The sequence below is a fragment of the Pituophis catenifer genome, unplaced genomic scaffold (genome assembly GCF_029215685.1).
Source record: "Pituophis catenifer annectens isolate HBS135680 unplaced genomic scaffold, rPitCat1.0.hap2 SCAF_3, whole genome shotgun sequence".
NCBI lineage: Eukaryota > Metazoa > Chordata > Lepidosauria > Squamata > Colubridae > Pituophis > Pituophis catenifer.
The window spans coordinates 207163353-207184313 of NW_027256883.1; the positions used below are offsets into that span (position 1 = coordinate 207163353).

At 43.8% G+C, this 20961-nt stretch overlaps 1 protein-coding gene across 1 annotated transcript in view; it reads left to right on the forward strand.

Moving 5' to 3' along the window:
• Window positions 1–17526: 17526 nt before the first annotated feature.
• Window positions 17527–20961, forward strand: part of LOC139314482 (solute carrier organic anion transporter family member 4A1-like) — a 39477-nt gene continuing 36042 nt past the window's right edge. The window contains exon 1 of the mRNA XM_070940124.1: window positions 17527–18340. Coding sequence (XP_070796225.1) covers window positions 17527–18340 — 814 coding nt within the window. The remainder of the gene's footprint in view (window positions 18341–20961) is intronic.

The window sequence follows — 20961 nt, forward strand, 5'->3', positions numbered from 1 at the left end:
GGCTACTCCATCACTGGAGGTTTTCAAGAAGAGACTGGACAACCTTTTGTCTGGACTTGTAAAGGGTCTCTTGCTTGAGCAGGGGGGTGGACTAGAAGACCTCCAAGGTCCCTTCCAACTCTGTTATTCTGTTAGCTCCACCTGTCCTATAAGACTTGGCACATTCAAGTCTGCCCATCATTTTTTGGTGGGATTTTTCACACAACTCCAAAACACAATACAGTCCTTCCCATGCTTATCAGTTAGCAGGATGTTCTCTCCTTCTTCGCCTTCAAACTTTTTATTCCAAAAGTATTTTGTGTGGTTATGACCAAACAATTCATTTTTTTCCCCCACATCAGTCCCAAGCCTTTTGTTCCAAAATGTTGCAGGCTTATCGTAGTTGTCTTTAGACAATTAACTTCTGTGATGTGATCAGCGAAAAAGACACTTTCTCACCATCATCCCACATACATCATTCTGATGCACAAAACTGTGCACCGGATCTTTGGATAACTACTCCAGGCTTGGCTATTTTTTTTAAAGCAGGCGGTTTGTAGTGATTTATGGTTGGGATGTGATGGCTCAGTGGCTAAGATGCTGAGCTTGTCGATCAAAAGGTTGACAGTTCAGCAGTTTGAATCCCTAGTGCCGTGTAATGGGGTGAGCTCCCGTTACTTGTCCCAGCTTCTGCCAACCTAGCAGTTCGAAAACACGTAAAAAAAAATGCAAGTAGAAAAATAGGGACCACCTTTGGTGGGAAGGTAACAGCGTTCCATGCGCCTTCGGTGTTTAATCGTGCCGGCCACATGACCACGGAGATGTCTTTGGACAGCGCTGGCTCTTCGGCTTAGAAACAGAGATGAGCACTGCCCCCTAGAGTCGGGAAAGACTAGCATATATGTGCGAGAGGAACTTTTACCTTTACCTTTTATGGATTCTTATTTGAAAGGTCCTTGGTGCTCCCTGAGCTTGGTTGTTTTCTTGCAGATGTTTCATTACCCAAACTAATCACTCACACTGATGATGTTACCTAGTCAGGCAATGAAATGTCTGCAAGAAAACAACCAAGCTCAGAAATCACCAAGGACCTCTCATTTCAACCCTGAGCTGCAAATATTCTCCTCTATTTGTCAATCTTATTTGCCAATCTCACACACTTCTAGCAGAGATCCTGGCTGGTTTTCAAGCTAATGTCCCACAGGCAGTGAAGAAATTGAAGCTGAAAGGTGGTTGAATAAGATTCTAAATTCAAAACCCGTGGGAAGATCTCAAATATGCCCTCTATGCAAAGAGGCCTACAAATAATTCTCAGTTGGAAGAGTTCTGCAAAGATGATGAGGGGATTCCAGCATCAAGAATAGAAATATAGGTGTTGATTTTGCCTTCCCTTTTTTTGTGAAGCACCATTTAGAGCACAGAAATACTGAGAAAGGAAGAAAAGCCAATACTTTATTTGCCTTCTACCATGTTTCCCCGAAAACAAGACCAGGTCTTGTATTAATTTTTGCTCCAAAAGACGCATTAGGGCTTATTTTCTGGTTAGGTCTTATTTTGGGGAAAATATGGTACTAAATGCATCCATCTGGCTGACAACGGGGGCTTATTTTGGAGGTAGGGCTTATAATACAAGCATCCTGAAAAACCATGCTAGGGCTTATTTTCCAGTTGGCTCTTATTTTCAGGGAAACGGTATGTTCTTCACTCTATTTTTTTTCCAACAAAAATCACTTTTCTCTTTTCTTAATTCCAAAAGTTTATCATAAATCATGTAATATGGCTGGGAAAAAAATCCAAGTTCAACTACAGAGTTCAAAAAATGACTTTGAGCCAGTTGGCTTCTCTTAAGGTCAGTCTAAGGATAAAGATGATCTTGGTGTCAGTAGCAGAACATAAATTCCTGCACCACACAACTCTCAGATTAGAAAATCAAACCACAGTGACTCTCTTACTATAAGGTGTTGCAACCACGGAAGTACATCCTCTCAAGCACAAAAGTGGGCCAATTCAAACAGCACACTGAAACATATGTAACTCAATTCCCCTTTTGCCTAAACTGCCATGTTGTAGGAACCTGGTTACTTGACACCAAGAGATTTCAGAGGAAAGCAGGTATAAAAGAGGAAGAAATAAATAAATACTGCTCTACAAGGTCTCGATTCTGTGTATTCTGGAGTTAAAAGTGGCAACCAAAAAGGAGAAGGATATGACCTGGCCTCCATCTGCCTTCTCCCACCTCACCCCCCAAATCTGGCATGAAGTTAATATGGGTATTTACAGAATCTTTTCATCGCCTCTTTCATGATGATCTGCAACCGCTGATGGCAAATTTGATGACTAATCACAAACATTTGCAGAATTTCCAGAAACTTTCCACTCTCGCCAACATTGCAGATGTGAAGCTCAGGTAGAACAAGTCCTCAAGAACACACAAGAGGCAGCGGTCATGCCCCAGTTTTAAGATAAATCTGTTGCATTCTCGTATTGACCCACGAAGGTCACGGAATAACTGACAGCATCTCAAAAAAGGTAGAACCCAGGAAGTGGGGATTGGCAGCTCCTTTGCCTGAGCAGCTACATTTTTTTTTTTTGAGTTGCATAAAGAAGTCTGTACTAGGGGTGAAATGCTATTGGTTCAGACCGGTTCGACTGAACCGGTAGCGATGGTGGCGGGTGGTTCGGAGAACTGGTAGCGATGTCAGCGCGAGCCTCTGCCCACCCGCCCGGTCGTTGTTACTTCCTGGTTTTAACCAGGAAGTAACCTTTTTTTACCCTCTGCGCATGTCCAGAAGGGTTTGCGCATGCACAGAGGGTCCGTGCGTGCATGTGACACCTGCATTTCCGAACAGGTAGGGAAGGTAAGTAGGTTTCCTCCTGGTCTCTACCTTTAAGCCATGATATACAGTTGTTTCTTGCATTCGTACCCCATTTCTCCTCTGGAACATTGTTCCTCAACCGTAGCAACTTCAAGATGGTGGGACTTCAACTCCCAGAATTCCCCAGACAACATGTTGGACTTCTTGCCTTGAAGCCGTTGTGCTAACAGTGTTTTGCTGGACTACTTGCAGCCAGAGGCTGCTGGAAATATGTATGTGTGTGTGTGTGTGTGTGTGTGTGTGAGCGCTTTGCTTGTGACTGGCCATAAACATGGGAGCATTTGGGGGAAAGTTGGAGCAATAAAGCGGAGTTGGAACTGTCAGTTGACTGTGTTGCCTCCGTGCCTTGCCCCGAATCATCACAAATATGTAGAGGAAGCATCAATTGAGGGTCCTTCAGCCAGATCTGCAGAATGTTCTCAGTTTCATGGCCTCCAAAGCTCTTTTTAAGGATTTGCAATTTCCCAGGAAACTTATTCCTCGGCCTGCCCTTAGGGACAGCTGCCCCTGCCAACTCGGAGAGCTGATTTGTTAATGGCCCGTCTCGCTCTCCTGGCAGGAAATAAGCCACAACTGATGCCAAGACATTTGGGCCTACAATGGTAACACAATCTTCCTTTTTTTTGCCCTTTATCGTGGAAAGAAATGCCACTTCCACTTGATCATGTTTTCTTTCTTTCTTTCTTTCTTTCTTTCTTTCTTTTTTTTTTTTTTTTTTGTTCTTGGACCAGGGAATTATTTCCGAGCTCAAAAGCTCCCTTTCCTTTCCAGAGGCTTCTTGGAGCTGTTTCCTAAACATTTTTTTGGCATAGTCTACTCCCAAATTTTTCTGGACTTGGTGCCTTTCCTATTAGTTCAAATTAGTTTTTGGAATGCTGTCATACAATAGGTGAGGATATTGTTTCACCCCATTGTGTGTTGTCTAATCTGACTGGTTTTGATTTTCCGGTGTCCAAGGCAGGAGCCCTGTTTATACAAAATATAGTCCTGTAGTTAAAGGATATAATGATTTTCTGAATTTATCTAGTGGTGCAAGTTTGTACAACACACTGAACTATAAGCCTATACCCGTGTTTCCCCAAAAATAAGATTAAAAATATTTTTTGAACCCCAAAATAAGCACTTGGCCTTATTTTCGGGGAGATCTTATTATTTTGGGGCACATGGAGCAAGACGGGGCTCCTCTTGCCATCTTACCTGATTTCCAGCTCTGTTTCCCTAACCCCAACCAGACAAAATGGCGGAACTGGCTGCACATGCGTTTAAATATTTTCAGGGAGGGCTTATTTTTGGGGAGGGCTTATTTTCAGGGGGGCTTATTTTAGCACATGCGCTCAAAAGCCTGATTGGGTTTATTATCTGGGGAGGTCTTATTTTCGGGGAAACAGGGTTGTTTGATTGCAACTTACTTTCAAGATCATCTCCTTCCGCCAGAATTAATTCATCTGATACATACAGTGCATCAGAATTTCATTTTAATATGTGCCATTGTGTATACAGGAAAATGTCAATAAAGATTATTCAATTCAAACACAGTGGGGGAAAATTGCTTATGATTTTTTAAGGTTAGGGGCCTGAGGCAAAGAAGAGATGAAATAATCCATTTTCTGGATCTACCCTACGCATTCAAACATAAAATAACCAAATGGGTCCAGTTCGCACAACATGTAAAGCCATGTATGCAAAAGAAAACAGCAACATTAGAATGAACCTAGATTATCACTAACCAAGGTCAAGGCGTCGTGCAAATGTTTCACTTCACAAATTTTGTGCAAAACTTTCAGCCTGCTGCTAATAATCTGTAGCAAAAAATGTTTCCCATTCTTGTACTTAGCAAGATATCCTTTCTTTCTGTTTCTCTTTTTGTGGGAAATTTTAGCATGACTTTAGGGAGAAAATGTATGAGTGACTTGAATGTCAGACGTTGTACTTGAAAGATAACCAGTTAATTCCAAAAACAAAATGAAATGGAGGGAGAATGAATGAATGAATGAATGAATGAATGAGTGAATGAATGAATGAAAAGGAAGGAAGGAGAGAAGAAAGAAAGAAAGAAAGAAAGAAAGAAAGAAAGAAAGAAAGAAAGAAAGAAAGAAAGAAAGAAAGAGAAAAAGGAAGGGAGGAAGGGAGGGGAGGGAGGGGGAAGGAAGGAAGGAAGGAAGGAAATATCACAAGTTAAACACATTTAGTTACTTCAAGATTACAAGCATTCATCCCAGATTCTCTTATCCACAAACAAATCTACAAAGTATCACCAATTCAGTCCTGATGTCACTAAAAGTCCATTAAGCATTTCTGTGTACAATATTATTTATTAAAGGGTGAGATTATCTCTGCTGACACTTCAACCTTCAATTTACTTTGTGTTCTGGGCAGGATTGCCCCAAAGAGTGATTCAAATAACTCCAGGGCTTGATCTGTGACTTCCAAATGTGTAAAAAGCTTTCCAAATCAGCCAAGTGATTTTTTTTTTGCTCCCACAAAATGCGGCGCCCTCCTTTTTCTGCTTTGCTTTTTCCTTAAAACCATAATTGACTGCTGCATTGATGGATGCAGATGTAAAACTCCATTTAGAGCCTGAATGGATCCTTGTGGAATCAAGCCAGAAATGGATTTTGAGTCCTTTGCTATTATTGTACTGGCTGCCAAAGTGCTCTGGTGAAGCACGAACAGGAAAGCATCTGAATTCCAGCATCTCATTTGAGGTTCTGCTTATTCTAGCTAGGGCATCAACGATAGATTATGATTGGGGATGAGAACTGTTAGATTGGTTTCGCTTACTCTTTTAGTGGTTCCTGAAATCCTTTAATCTCTTTTTAGGCATGCTTTTATCCTTTCTTTCTTTCTTTTTTTAATTTGAGGGTTGGTGGCTTAGAGTGGTACGATGGCGCTATTATTTAAAATAAATTGCTTTATGGTTGTTAGAAAGACTTTAACCCCATTCTTAACAAGAGGTAAGCTGCAAATCCTGTTCTTATTGCAGTTAAGGGGTAGGGCCATTAACAGGGGTGGGCTTCTGGGGGTTCGCAGGGGTTCGGGAGAACCTCTAGCTAAGAATCTGTGCAGTTTGGAGAACCCACAGATGCCACTCCTGGCTGGCCCCGCCTACCCCTCCCCTCCCCTCCCAGGAGTCCCCACGTGGCCCGTTTTGGATGCCAGGTAAGTGCAGGGCACATGCAGAGGCTCAGGGAGGGTGAAAAACAGGTCTACCGGAAGATCGGGAAGGCCAGAAATGGGCCTGTTTCCGGCCTCCAGAGGGTCTCTGGAGCCTGGGGAGGCCATTTTCACCCTCCCGGAGGCTCAAGAAAAGCCTCCAGAGCCCAGGGAGGGCAAAAACAACTCCCCCCCCCACACACACACAGTGGTGCAAAAGGCTGACTAGGCCGCACCCACCATGACCACGCCCACCCAGCAACCGGGCAGAGAACCCCTTGCTAAATCTTTGGAAGCCGACCCCTGGCCATTAATGGAAGATAATACAGGTAGTCCTCGATTTAAAACAGTTTGTTGAGTGAGTGTTCAAAGTTACAATGGCACTGAAAAATGTTTTTCATACTTATGACCGTTGCAGCATCCCCGTGGTCATGTGATCAAAATTCAGATGCTTGGCAACTGACTCGTACTTATGACGTTTGCAATGTACCGGGGTCACGTGATTTATTTTTATTTTATTTTATTGCAATTTATATGCCGCCCTTCTCCCGAAGGACTCGGGCGGCTTACAAGATAAAAATTCAACAATATGAATTAAATATAAATTAAAATCCAATTAAAATTAATTAAAATTATTACAATGTAAAAAAAAACCCTCAACGGGTCAGTCCATTTGATGAAAAAGCTACGTCTTCAGTTCGCAGTGGAAGGAGAGGAGGTCAGGGGCTGTCCTAAGCCCGGTGGGCAAACTGTTCCAGAGGGTTGGCGCTCCCACAGAGAACGCTCTCCCCCTGGGGGCCGCCAGCCGACATTGTCTGACTGGCGGCACCCTGAGGAGGCCCGCTCTGTGAGAGCGCACAGAACAATGGGAGGATGGCAGAAGATGGTCCTGCAAGTACCCCGGGCCTAAGCCATGTAGGGCTTTATAGGTGAACACCAGCACCTTGAAACGAACCCGGAGGACCACCGGCAGCCAGTGCAGCTCGCGCAGGAGAGGTGTTACACGGGAGTAACAAGAGGCTCCCGTAACAACCCGCGTGGCCGCATTCTGGATGCCTCCGGGTGCATCCCAAGGGGAGCCCCATGTAGAGGGCGTTACAGTAATCCAACCGAGAAGTAACAAGGGCATGAGTGACCGTGGCGAAGGCATCCCAGTCTAGGAAAGGGCACAACTGGCGCACCAGGCGTACCTGTGCAAAAGCCCCCCTGCTTACAGCTGTCAAGTGATCTTCTCAGATAAACTTGAGGACTCCCTGTACTTAAGTAAAAATATCATATAGTACAGGGATCCCCAACCTTGTTCTGCTCCAGCTACGGACCCCAAAGAACGCAGCACACACAAAGTCTGTTCAAACCTTAGTTTACTAAATAAACCAGTTTTTTTACAACAACGGCTGTTCATTAACTGCATTAACAGCCGCCAAGAATTCAAAGAATAATACTGAAAGCTTACTGTGGTTGGCAGAATGCCCAGAAGCAATGTGCAGGAAGCTGATAAGATAAGCAAGACAAGACACAAAGGTATGTGAATGAAGTTTTTCCCTGCAAATTGCTTCAGTCGGCGTTCCTCCTTAAATAAGCTAAGGGAGTGGCCAATTAGCCCCAAGCCTTACTCTCAAGGAGACCTCCTCCTGAGGAGCCACTCCTGCCTTTTGGCAGCTCTGCACTGTGAGCATCGCAGGTGTGCGCGCCTACACACATGCACCTGCGCTTGCCCCTCCCACAAAATCATCCCCTCTTTCCCTGCTTTGGGCCACCAACCCAGAAAGATTAAGGATCCCTGGCTTAGTACATCTAGAACAGGGGTGTCAAATCATGGCCAGGGTGGGCGTGGCCAAGCTCAATATCACTCGTGTTGGGTGTGCCTGTGGTGGCCCTAGCGCTTTGCCAGCGAAAATGGGCTCCTGAGCTCCTTTTTGGCTGTGACAGCTTCCTGAAACCCTCTGCCAGTGAAAACGGAGTTTGGGAGGTACTGCCCGCGGCCTGCGAGCTCCATTTTCGCTGGCAGAGGCACCATGGGCCGGTCCTTTGCTGTTTCCAGAGTGGCCCCACCGGCCAGATCTAACCATCCCCTGGGCCGGATCCAGCCCCCGGCCTTGAGTTTGACACCCCTGTTCTAAATCCTACAGTCTTTGTGTTTTGATGTTTATTGGAGACCCATTTTTTTCATTTTCCAATAAGGGAGTTTCAGAGCAGCTTCTGAAATAATCCCCAACATATCACTATAAGTAAACCTCAATTTATGACTCGTCACTTGGTGACTGTTCAAAAGTTATGACAGACTCCCCCAAAAGGTACTTATGACCCGATTCTGAAATTCCAATGGCTGCAGGGAAGGTGGTCATGTGACTAGATTTCGCTGTGAGGTCATGTGACTGTATTTCAATCACTCAGCAATCAGCTCACATTTATCCCCGTTTTCTGTGTCCCGTGATCACATGACTATGATTTACAATATTTTGGCCGGAAAATGGCATTTACTTCCAGTTTTCATCAAAAAAGGCCCCCTAGTGAACAATAACTTTGCTCTAGTTTAACAAAGACACATTCCCTTAACCACTTTGGTGATTTGCTTAACGACTGCTGCAAAAATGGTCATAAAATCAGGTTGGTCAAGTAATGGCCCGACTTACGACTTTCATGACTTACGACCATAATGGACAGGCTCCATTATGGTTGTAAATCAATCTGTATATAATATCTCATTTGGGGTCCTTGGTGCTCTCTGAGCTTGGTTGTTTTCTTGGAGACGTTTCATTATTCAAACTAGATAACATAATTGGTGCTACCTAGTCTTCCTCCTCCTCTCTTCCCCCCTCCTCCTCCTTCTCCTTCTTCTTCTTCTCCTTCTCTTTCTCCTTCTCCTCCTCCTCATCTTCCACATCCTCCTCCTCTTCTCCTCCTCCTCCTCCTCTTCTTTTCCTCTTCCTCTTCTCCTCCTCCTCTTCTCCTCCTCCTCCTCCTCCTCCTTCTCTTTCTCCTTCTCCTCCTCCTCCTCTTCCACCTCCTCCTCCTCCTCTTCTTCTTTTCCTCCTCCTCCTCTTCCTCCCCTTCTTCTTCTTCTTTTCCTCCTCCTCTTCTCCTCCTCCTTCACCTTCTTCTTCTCCTTCTCTTTCTCCTCCTCCTCTTCCACCTCCTTCTCCTCCTCTTCTTCTTCTCCTCCTCCTCCTCTTCCTCCTCCTCTTCTCCTCCTCCTCCTTCTCTTCTCCTCCTCCTCCTCTTCCACCTCCTTCTCCTCCTCCTTCCCCCCCCTCCTCCTCCTCCTCCTCCTCTTCTCCTCCTCCTCCTCCTCCTCCTCCTCCTCCTCCTCCCCTCTCCTCCTCCTCCTCCTCCTCTCCACAAACACCTTTTTCTTCTAGCTGTGATGATGTTACCTATTTTGGGTAATGAAACATCTGCAAGAAAACAACCAAGCTCAGAGAGCCCCAAGGACCCCCTCATGTCAACCCTGAGCTACAAATATTATTCTCCCTTATTAACATCTCATTTGTTTGAACTGAATAAGGTCACAGCAATTTATGCAGCTGAATTCACAGAGGGGATTTTGATGTTCCACTTTATCCAACATGAATATTATCTCCCACTTCTGAAGGAAGGAAGAAAAGCCCTGGCACTGAGATCGTTCTTGTCTCCGTTTCAACTTCTCTTTCACGCTGGCTCATCGTTACCAGTTTTAATAAGATTTCTCTCAATGGTCTCCTTGTCCTGAAATGTTATCCTGTGAACAGTGGAACGATTGAGCATATTACCCTAAGCTCAAAGATAACGGTGTAAATTGGATTCACCCAATTTAAACTCTCTTAACTATTCCTTGAGACGTTGTAATCTTCCTTTTGACATCCTACTTCACCGAGCATAATGAGGACTTTAGAGAAGTAGGTAGGAAGTCTCCGCAGTGGCAAATTAAACATAGTTGGATATTACGGTAGTAATACATTTTTGAGTGGTTTCACATCTGACAAAAGTAGATTTACGATCAATCAATCAAACAGACTAGAGCTGGAAGGAACCTTGGAGGTCTTTTAGTCCAACTATTCCTTAAGCAAGAGACCAACTTTAGACAAATGGCTGTCCAGTCTCTTTTTAAAACCTCCAGGGATGAAATCCAGCAGGTCCTGACAGGTTTTGAAGAACCGGTAGCGGAAATTTTGAGAAGTTCAGAGAACCAGTAGCGGAAATTTTGAGAAGTTCAGAGAACCAGTAGCAGAAATTTTGAGTAGTTCGGAGAACCGGCAAATACCACCTCTGGCTGACCCCAGAGTGGGGACGGAATGGGGATTTTGCAGTATCCTTCCCCTGCCATGCCCAAGCCACGCCCATCAAGCCACGTCCACAGAACCGGTAGTAAAAAAATTTGGATTTCACCACTGTGAAGCACCCACAACTTTTGAAGGCAAGCTGTTCCGCAGGTTAATTGTCCTCACTGTTAGGAAGTTTTTCCTTAATTCCAGGTTGCTTCTCTCCTTGATCAATTTCCATCCATTGTTTCTCGTCTTGCCTTCTGATGCTTTGGAAAATAGCTTGACCCTCCTCCTCTTCGTGGCAGCCCCTCAAATACTGGAATACTGCTATCATGTTCCACCTAGTCCTTCTTTTCTCTAGATTAGCCAAATCCAATTCATGCAAATGTTCTTCATGTTTTGGTCTTCAGGCCTTTGATCATCTTAGTTGCTCTTCTCTGGACTTTTTTCCAAAGTCTCGACATCTTTTTTGTAACGTGGTGAGCAAAACTGGATTCATTTTATTCAAGGTATAAATGAAAGATTTATTGGGCTTTCCAGGAAATAAACACTGCAAATTTTGGATAGGAATCCAGTCACCCTCAAGAGATAATTTTTCATGGAATCCTGCCATTTCTGTGATAGTTCTACAGAGTGGTCTTTCTGTAGATTCTTTATCATTCATAATTCTAAAAAAGTTGGCATGTTTCACAAGCTTGCACTAATTACTCAGCACATTCATTCCAGACTAATACACATTTAGCTTTCTGATACATCATTCAGTTTTCAAATGACTTTGATTTTTTAAAATAGTATTTATTTACCTATTGAAAACGTTTCTATATCACTTTTTTTAAAAATTTGATTTATATGCCGCCCTTCTCCGGAGACTCAGGGCGGCTTACAATGTGCTAAGCAATAACCTTCATCCTTTTGTATATATTTATACAAAGTCAGCTTATTGCCCCCACAATCTGGGTCCTCAATTTACCTACCTTAGAAAGGATGGAAGGCTGAGTCAACCTTGAGCCTGGCGAGATTCGAACCTGCAGTAATTGCAGGCAGCTGGTCTTAATAACAGGGTGCTTTAGACCACTGTACTACCAAGGCTGTTTTTAACTTCCCCTTAAAGCAGTGGTTCTCAACCTTCCTAATGCCGCGACCCTTTAATACAGTTCCTCATGTTGTGGTGACCCCCAACCAGGGGTGGGTTCTAAATTTCTTTTATTACCGGTTCTGTGGGCGTGGCTTATTTTGTGGGCGTGGCTTGGAGGTCATGTGACTGGGTGGGCGTGGCTAGCTGGTCATGTGACCGGGTGGCCATGATGGCTATGTGTATAGGGACTACTCAGAGGGCTGAAAAAAAGTCATTTCTGACAGGTCCTCGCACTTTTGACTGGTCCTCACACTTATGACCATCCTCACATTTATGCCTGTGCAGCATTCTTAACAACCATGTCACTCATTTCACAACTGCTTCTCTTCAACATGGTATAAGATAGGGCAAAAAACGTAAAATGTGAGGACAGTCGTAAATTTGAGGACTGGTCAAAAGTGCGAGGACCAGTCAAAAATAACTTTTTCAGCCCTCTGAGTAGTCCCTGTGCACAAAAGGACTACCCAGAGGGCTGAAAAATGTGATTTCTGACAGGTCCTCGCACTTTTGACCGGTCTTCGCAGTTATGACTGGTCATCATTTATGTCCATTGTACCATTCTTAACAACCGTGTCACTCATTTCACAACTGCTTCTCTTCACCATGGTGACAAGATAGGGCAAAAACATAAATTGTGAGGACAGTCGTAAGTTCTAGGACTGGTCAAAAGTGCGAGGACCAGTCAAAAATAACTTTTTCAGCCCTCTGAGTAGTCCATATGCATAAAAGGATACAGCAATAGAGAGGGATGAAGGAAGGGAAGGGAAATTAGAATAGGAGTGAAGGTAAGAGAGGGAGGAAGAGAGGAGGAGAAGGAGAAAGAGGAAGTAGGGAGAAGAAGAAGAGGGGGGGAAGAGAAAGTAAGTAAGAAAGAAAAGACAGAGGTGGTAGGTTTGAGGAGAAAGATTGCTGTACAATAAAAAAGATGAAAGGAAAGAAAGCCAACCCCAAACAAATATAAAGATATTAAGATAAAGAATGAATTGTTAAACTTTAAAGAATAAAAGTGAACAAATAGCAATAAATAGCAATAATTAGAAACACACATACAAACATACAACATATTTTCTTTGAACAGAGTATTTGGCCAGTCCACAAATTTAAACAGTTGTAGGAGGTTAGCAGCCACCCCTTTCCTAGAAGAATGAAATATTTTGGGAAATATTAAAAAGGCAGAATATTATATTTCCCTACCTGGATGAGAAATGGAGAAGCATATTTTACAGACAAAGCAGCTCCCACCTTCCTGCCCCCCACCCTTTGTTAATGGGCCAGAGGCAGAAAGTCAATCCTTTGTCAAAGGACATTTGCAACACAATAGCAACAGAAACTAACACAATGGGCCCCATCAAGCCATGTGATCCTGTCCACCATTAAACCATCTTTCCAAGCAGTCTCCATGTTTCCAGTGTCTTTTTCCCCACTTGGAGCAAAACCCAGAAGGATATTTCTTCCAACACAGTATTTAGTCATTTCAATTAAATTTACAATTTCTATATTTCCTTTTTACCATATTTATTCAACTATTTTTTTAAAAAAACAATATTACCCTTCATCCTCATCTCTAATCTTAATCAAATTCAATTTTTCCCTTCTATTCTATATTATACCCCTTCGCATTGTCATCTATTTTTATATCCATCCTCACATTGGTTAATTATGTAATACAGTTGTTTAATACAAATTCAACATTTTAATATAAATCAATTAGTTATATAACTATCTTTTTTGTATATTTATCAATATGAACATGAATATTCCAATTATTTCCATGCAATCCAATTTCTTACAAATCAATTAATTATATTTACCAATAATAATAAACCAAATAATTTCCCCCATATATTCCTCCAAACCACAACTTAACCATTTCTGCTTTCAACACAATATACAATTAATAGTATCTCAATTATTACAATTCCCTAGTTAAATAGAGCTTTTTTTCTTTTGTGTTTTAAAATCTTGAACCTCCTCTTGCCCTAAATTTCCCATTGTTTGCAGTTTTGTACCTACCTTTTTTGGTGAGGAAAAAGAAAAAGAAACCTCTCTGCCTCATTTTGTCACGTTGCAGCTAAGACCCTGCTTTCGCTTTCTCTTTTCAGTATAGCTAGGGGGAAAAAAATTTGCTCCAGGAATTTACCTCTTTGCAGCTAGCTCTTTGAAGCCCCGCGGCAAGAATTTAAAGTTTTTTTTCCCTCTAGCCACCAGCTGGGACTCCCGAGCAGCAATAGATTGGGAGTGGGCGGGGTAAGCGAACGGCGACCGGGCGATCCAGCAAAGGCAGAGGGTGAGTGAAGGCGGGGGGGGGGGCGAGAGAGGGCTTTGGCGACCCCTGGGAAATGGCCGTTCGACCCCCAGGTTGAGAACCGCTGCCTTAAAGAAAGACATCAAAGATTTTTCAGATTGTAACTTCTTTGATACTGTTCTTTATCATTGTAAAAAAACTAGACCTTATTGAATGCAAGTAGTCCTCGACTTACGACCGTAATTGAACTCAAAATTTCTGTTGCTAAGTGAGAAATGTGTTAAGTGAATTTTGCTCCATTGTATGACCTTTCCTGCCACATTTGTTAAGTAAATCACTGTGGTTGTTAAGTTAGTGACACGGTTGTTAAGTGAATCTGGCTTCCCCATTGACTTTGCTGGTTAGAAGGTCGCAAAAGGGGATCACATGACCCGGGGACACAGCAACCGTCATAAACATGAGTCAGTTGCCAAGTGTCCGAATTTTGACCATGTGACCATATAGGGTTGGTGCAACGGCCATAAGTGTGGAAAAAATGGGCATAAATCTCCTTTTATTCAGTGTTGTAACTTTGAATGGTCACTAAATGAACTGTTGTAAATCAAGGACTACCTGTGCTTGTAGAATCAGAATATTCTCTCAAAACAAATCTTCCAACTCTGTTATTTTATTCATGTCAGGAAATTTCTCCTCAATTCTAGGTTGGGATCTCTCTTTGATAAACCTTCCAACTCTGTTATTCTATTTCCAAGTAACTGTTGTGGCCTGTTGGCCGCAGGCCCCACCAGCAGCCAAATCAGAGATGGAGGAGGTGTGGGAGTCAGGGTCAGGCAACCTGAGAGCTCTGAGGGGGGAAGAGGGATGGAGCTGGAAGAGAGAGGGGGGGGCAGAGCCTGGGCCATCCGTCAGCCCTCAGATGGAGAGTCAACAGCCCATAGGTCTGGAGGTGGCTGATGAGGAAGAGGAGGAATAGCTGGGTCCAGTGCCTGATGCGCGGATGCACAGAAGGCAGAGGAGAGGAGAGCAGTGGAAATCCATGGGCTGATCCTTGGGAAGGAAGAACCACCGCTGCTAGCAAAGCCCCATCCTAGCTTTGGGGATAAAAGGCAGGGGGTGGAGATGAATAGATGTGGCAGACAACTATTCATCTCCCAGCCAGACAGACTTGTTAGCTTGCGGTGAGAGAGAAACTTTTTGCCGGGGCTGCCGGCACTCCGAATAAAGGAATCTTTGAGTTAACTCAGAAGGTTTGTCGTGTTTGGAGAGCTGGGTCAGAACAGTAATTTATAATCCAATTAGAAGCGACTAATGATAAGAAGTAGTACTGCTGTATATGTTTATTCATATTGAGGATTGACTGTAGAGAATGTTTCATTAATTCTCCTCTGAAACAGGACATCTCCTATGGGAAAAGTTCTGAAGCCAAGGACGTTCTCAGTTGAGGCATTTCACTTTCCTCCTAAGAGGGAAAATGGAAACTTGGCAAAAGAGGAAGCAGAACGAATACATTTCCCCACTTATTGTATTGCTGGAAATAAAGGACGATGAATAACGGATCCTTTTTTTGGATTTAGAGAACTGAAAACATGAATAGAATAGAATAGAATAGAATAGAATAGAATAGAATAGAATAGAAGAGAGGAGAGGAGAGGAGAGGAGAGGAGAGGAGAGGAGAGGAGAGGAGAGGAGAGGAGAGGAGAGGAGAGGAGAGGAGAGGAGAGAATAACAGAGTTGGAAGGGACCTTGGAGGTCTTCTAGCCCAACTCCCTGCTTAGGCAGGAAACTCTACCATTTCAGACAAATGGTTATCCAACCTCTTCTTAAAAATTTCCAGTGTTGGAGCATTCACAACTTCTGGAGGCAAGTTGTTCCACTGATTAATTGTTCTAACTGTCAGGAAATTTCTCCTTAGTTCTAAGTTGCTTCTCTCCTTGATTAGTTTCCACCCATTGCTTCTTGTCCTGCCCTCAGGTGCTTTGGAGAATAGCTTGTGTTAAGGAATTTGCAGAGCAACCCTTGAGTAGCAAGGGTGTGCACGTGAAAGCGATTGAGAGTAGTTACGAAATAACACAGCCAACACAGAGATACACTGAGTTGTGTTTACTTTCAGGAAATAGTAATAAAGCACAGTCCAATAAACAGTCCAGGTCATACATAGATAAAGCAGTAGATAGTAAAACAATATTCCAGGGATATTCCAATAACAAAGTCTTCTTACCAGTTGTCGTAGTCATACACATTAACAGTTGCAAACAGTGGCAAACACAGCAAACAGTAGTAACGAGCAGTAAAGAGCAAACAGCAAAGAGTCAGTAAAGGGAAACAAACCAGGTTTCTAGCTCCCTCTTAAAGTCATTGGCTACAGAGCTAACCAATCAGGACACAGTATGATGCAATACAGCAATACAGCAGTCTTAAAGCTATATTGATGGTTTATATATTGCCAACCCAACAAGTTAGGTAAAATCATTTCCTAACAGCTTGACTCCCTCTACTTTGTGGCAGCCCCTGAGATATTGGAACACTGTTATTGCGTCATCCCTAGCCCTTCTTTTCATTAAACTAGACATACCCAGTTCCTGCAATCGTTCTTCATATGTTTTAGCCTCCAGTCTCCTAATCCTCTTGGTTGCTCTTCTCTGCATTCTTTCCAGAGTCTCAACAACTTTTTTACATCGTGGCAACCAAAACTGGATGCAATATTCCAAGTGTGGCCTTACCAAGGCATTATAAAGTGATATTAATACTTCATGTTGAGAACAATTAATCAATGAAATGACTTGCCTCCAGAAGTTGTGGGTGCTCCATCACTGGAGATCTTCAAGAAGAAATTGAACAGCCGTTTGTATGGAATGGTATAGGCTCTCCTGCTTGATCAGGGGGTTGGATTAGAAGATCTCCAAGGTCCCTTCCAACTCTGTTATTTTGTATTTTATTCTGTATTCTGATTCTTTTTCACCCTCTCGGAGTACAAAACCAACAGCTAGGAGTTGAGAACTTCTCAACCTCCATTATAGAGGTTGGGAGACCACAGAAAATGCTACTGTCCAAATGACTAAGTGGTCTTGATGCAGCACTGCTGACATGACGTTGGTCATGACAGCTCATGACCAAAACAGTCTATCAAAAAGCCATAAAGATATTATTTTGACCCATTCTGTAGACCACGTTTTGGATGATGGAAATGGATACGATTACTTGTTTTCTCATGTCATTAAAAAAGGGCTCAAACAAAGTCAGGGCCCAAAGTAAGTCATGTGTTCAAGCAGAACTGGGCCACCCGTGAACTGGCTTGAACATGTTATGATTTTTGTATAATAAATAGAAATGCTACATAGAACATAGAATCATAGGGCTGGAAGGCACCTTGGAGGTCTTCTGGTCCAACCTCCTGTTCAAGGTGAAAAACTGTATTCCATCCCAGTCAAATGGTTGCCCAGTCTATTTTTGAAAACCTCCATTGATGGAGCACTCACAACTTGGAGGTAAGCTATTCCACTGATTAATTGTTCCCACTGTCAGGAAAATTCTCCTCAATTCTAGGTTGGATCTCTCCCTGACAAGCTTCCACCTGTTACTTCTTGTCCTGCCCTCTGGTGCTTTGGAGAATAAGTCAATCCTCTCTTCTGTGTGGTGGTCCCTCAAGAACTGGAAGACTGTTATTCTAAGATGTTCTGCTGATTTCTCTTATGTTCTTTTTTTTTCCCAGAATGAAGTGTCTCAGAATCCCTCCTTGGCCCATCTATTAATTTATTTCTGTCCCACAAAATCCTTTCTACTGAAGACCAAAATTTCAGCCTTCAACCACAAGGATCCAAGCCAGCTTGAGGAAGGACAAGAGAAAGAGAGAGAGAGAGAGAGACATCTGAGAACATCAACTGTCCCCGTTTGATAGAAATGTCTCACAAGATGGTGGGAGAAAATGGCTTCCACTGCACCCACAAACTTATTTTCTCCAACGCGCCCAATTCCGTGGAGAACAGCCCTCCTTTTGACAGCCCCAGTCCCCAGGAATCCTGCCCCACTCCTTTGAGCAATGGGACCTTCTACTCCAACACAAACAGTCCTTCGGATTCCTGCATGAAGCCTCTCTGTGAGGCCACGTCCCCCAACGAAAACGGGTTCAACAGTGGCATTAAATACGTCTCCACTGATCGGGAGGTCCTGGTGTGCGGGTGGGGAGGCTTCACCCCAAGTTGTCTACAGTTTTTCAACACCCCCAAAGGGGTTCTCTTCTTTTTGTGCGTGGCTTCCTTCTTACAAGGCATGACCGTCAACGGCTTTGTTAACACTGTCATTACGTCGATCGAGCGGCGCTTCGACCTCCAGAGCTACCAAAGCGGATTGATTGCCAGTTCCTACGACATCGCGGCCTGCGTGTGTTTGACGTTCGTCAGTTACTTTGGGGGCAACGGGCATAAACCGCGGTGGCTGGGCTGGGGAGTTTTGATCATGGGGATTGGCTCCCTCATTTTTGCCCTGCCTCATTTCACCACCAGCCAATATGAAGTCCATTTTTCGGAGGAGATTGGCACGTGCTCCTCCAATCAGAGCGCGTGGTGCTCAGAAAGTGTCTCCACCCTCTCTAATTATCAGTTTGTCTTCATGCTTGGTCAGTTTCTACATGGGATTGGAGCAACGCCACTCTACACCCTTGGGGTGACCTACCTAGATGAAAATGTCAAGTCCAACTATTCTCCTGTGTATATTGGTAAGTCCTGTGGTCTACAGAATGATGGAATGGGTAGGAGGATGCCATCCAACAAATTTTATTTACTATCTATCTATCTATCTATCTATCTATCTATCTATCTATCTATCTATTTATCTATCATCTATCTATCTATCTATCTATCTATCTATCTATCTATCTATCTATCTATCTACCTACCTACCTACCTACCTACCTACCTACCTACCTACCTACCTACCACGGTGATGCAGCAATTAGAGTGCAGTACTGCAGGCTACTTCTGCTGATCACCGGCTGCCAGCAATTTGGCAAATCGAATCTCACCAGGCTCAAGGTTGACTCAGCCTTCCATCCTTCAGAGGTGGGTAAATTGAGGGCCCAAATTGTTGGGGACAACAGGCTGACTCTATAAACCACTTAGAGAGGACTGTAAAGCGGTATATGAGTCTAAGTTCTATTGCTATTGCTATCTATCTATTTTGTTGTTAGTTGCGAAGTCGTGTCCGACCCATTGCAACCCCATGGACAATGTTACTCCAAGCTTTCCTGTCCTCTACCATCCTCTGGAGTCCATTTAAGCTCACGCCTTCTGCTTCAGTGACTCCATCCATCCACCTCATTCCCTGTTGTCCCCTCCTTCTTTTGCCCTCAGTCTTTCCCAGCATTAAGCTCTTCTCCAGTGTGTCCTTCCTTCTTATTAGGTGGTCAAAATATTTGACTATCTATCTATCTATCTATCTATCTATCTATCTATCTATCTGTCAGGCTTCGATGCTATCTCAAAATAAATGAACTTTCAAACTGCCAATCTTTAAGGAAATTTTCTCTTTATTCGAGTACAGTAACCGGATCCTGGCTCTTCGCGGTCAATACTGACCTTTGCCCCCCAATCCCTCCCTTTCCGATCGCCAATTCTCTGCTTCTCATTGGCTATCTTCCAAGTCACTCTCCTGATTCCTTTTCCCGTCAGTTCACAGGAATGCTTCCCCCCTCCTCATCTCCAAGGAGACCGAATCTTCAAAGGGATTTAGCAGGCAAAAGTTCAAGCTTCATCCTCCCTTTTCTATGTCAGCGCTAACACACTGACATCATCTATCTATCTATCTATCTATCGATCTATCTATCGATCTATCTATCGATCTATCATCTAGCTAGCTAGCTATCATCTAAGGCAGCTTATAGACATTGAATGAAATAGCAATAGCACCTACTTATATACCTCTCTGAGCAGTTTACAGAGTCAGCCTCTTGCCCCCAACAATCGGGGTTCACATTTGACCCACCACGGAAGGATGGAAGGCTGAGTCAACCTTGTGCAAGTAGTCCTTGATTACTGGTGAGATTAAATGGTGGGAGTGGATCTGACCTTGAAGGACAAGATGTTCCAGAGGATGGGGGTCACAGCCAAAAAGTCTCCTCTTCTGGAGCCCACTAGCTGCAGGGGTCTTGCCAGATATAAGGATACAAGGGTAGAATGGTAATTTACAGGTTTTAAAACTTCATTTCCTCGCTTATAAGATAATGAAATGTCTGCAAGAAGAGCAGCAAGGTGGGTGGGCGGGGCTACATTCGGTGTATAAGATGCACCTAAATTTTCACCCCCTTTTAGGGGGAAAAAGGTGCGTCTTATACTCCGAAAAATACGGTAATTGGCGAAACAGTCCAAGAGAAGAAACCATGGTCGAGGTTCTCCAGTTGATGGTCACCTATTGGGAATGAATCCTCTGGGTCATGTAGTCCAATCCTTAAATTGTCCAGGAGGTTGGATTAGAGCAGTGTTTCTCAACCTTGGCCGCTGGATGATGTGTGGACTTCAACTCCTAGAATTCCCCAGCCAGCTCTGCTGGCTGAGGAATTTTGGGAGTTGAAGTCCACACATCGTCCAGCGGCCAAGGTTGAGAAACACTGGATTAGAGCAAAGGTCTCCAAACCTGGCAACTTTCAGACTTGTGGACTTCAATTCCCAGAAATCCCCAGTCAGCCATGATGGCTGGGGAATTCTGGGAGTTGAAGTCCACACATCGTCCAGCGGCCAAGCTTGAGAAACACTGGATTAGAGCAAAGATCTCCAAACCTGGCAACTTTCAGACTTGTGGACTTCAATTCCCAGAAATCCCCAGTCAGCCATGATGGCTGGAGAATTCTGGGAGTTGAAGTCCACACATCGTCCAGCGGCCAAGGTTGAGAAACACTGGATTAGAGCAAAGATCTCCAAACCTGGCAACTTTCAGACTTGTGGACTTCAATTCCCAGAAATCCCCAGTCAGCCATGATGGCTGGAGAATTCTGGGAGTTGAAGTCCACACATTGTCCAGCGGCCAAGGTTGAGAAACACTGGATTAGAGCAAAGATCTCCAAACCTGGCAACTTTCAGACTTGTGGACTTCAATTCCCAGAAATCCCCAGTCAGCCATGATGGCTGGAGAATTCTGGGAGTTGAAGTCCACACATCGTCCAGCGGCCAAGGTTGAGAAACACTGGATTAGAGCAAAGATCTCCAAACCTGGCAACTTTCAGACTTGTGGACTTCAATTCCCAGAAATCCCCAGTCAGCCATGATGGCTGGAGAATTCTGGGAGTTGAAGTCCACACATTGTCCAGCGGCCAAGGTTGAGAAACACTGGATTAGAGCAAAGGTC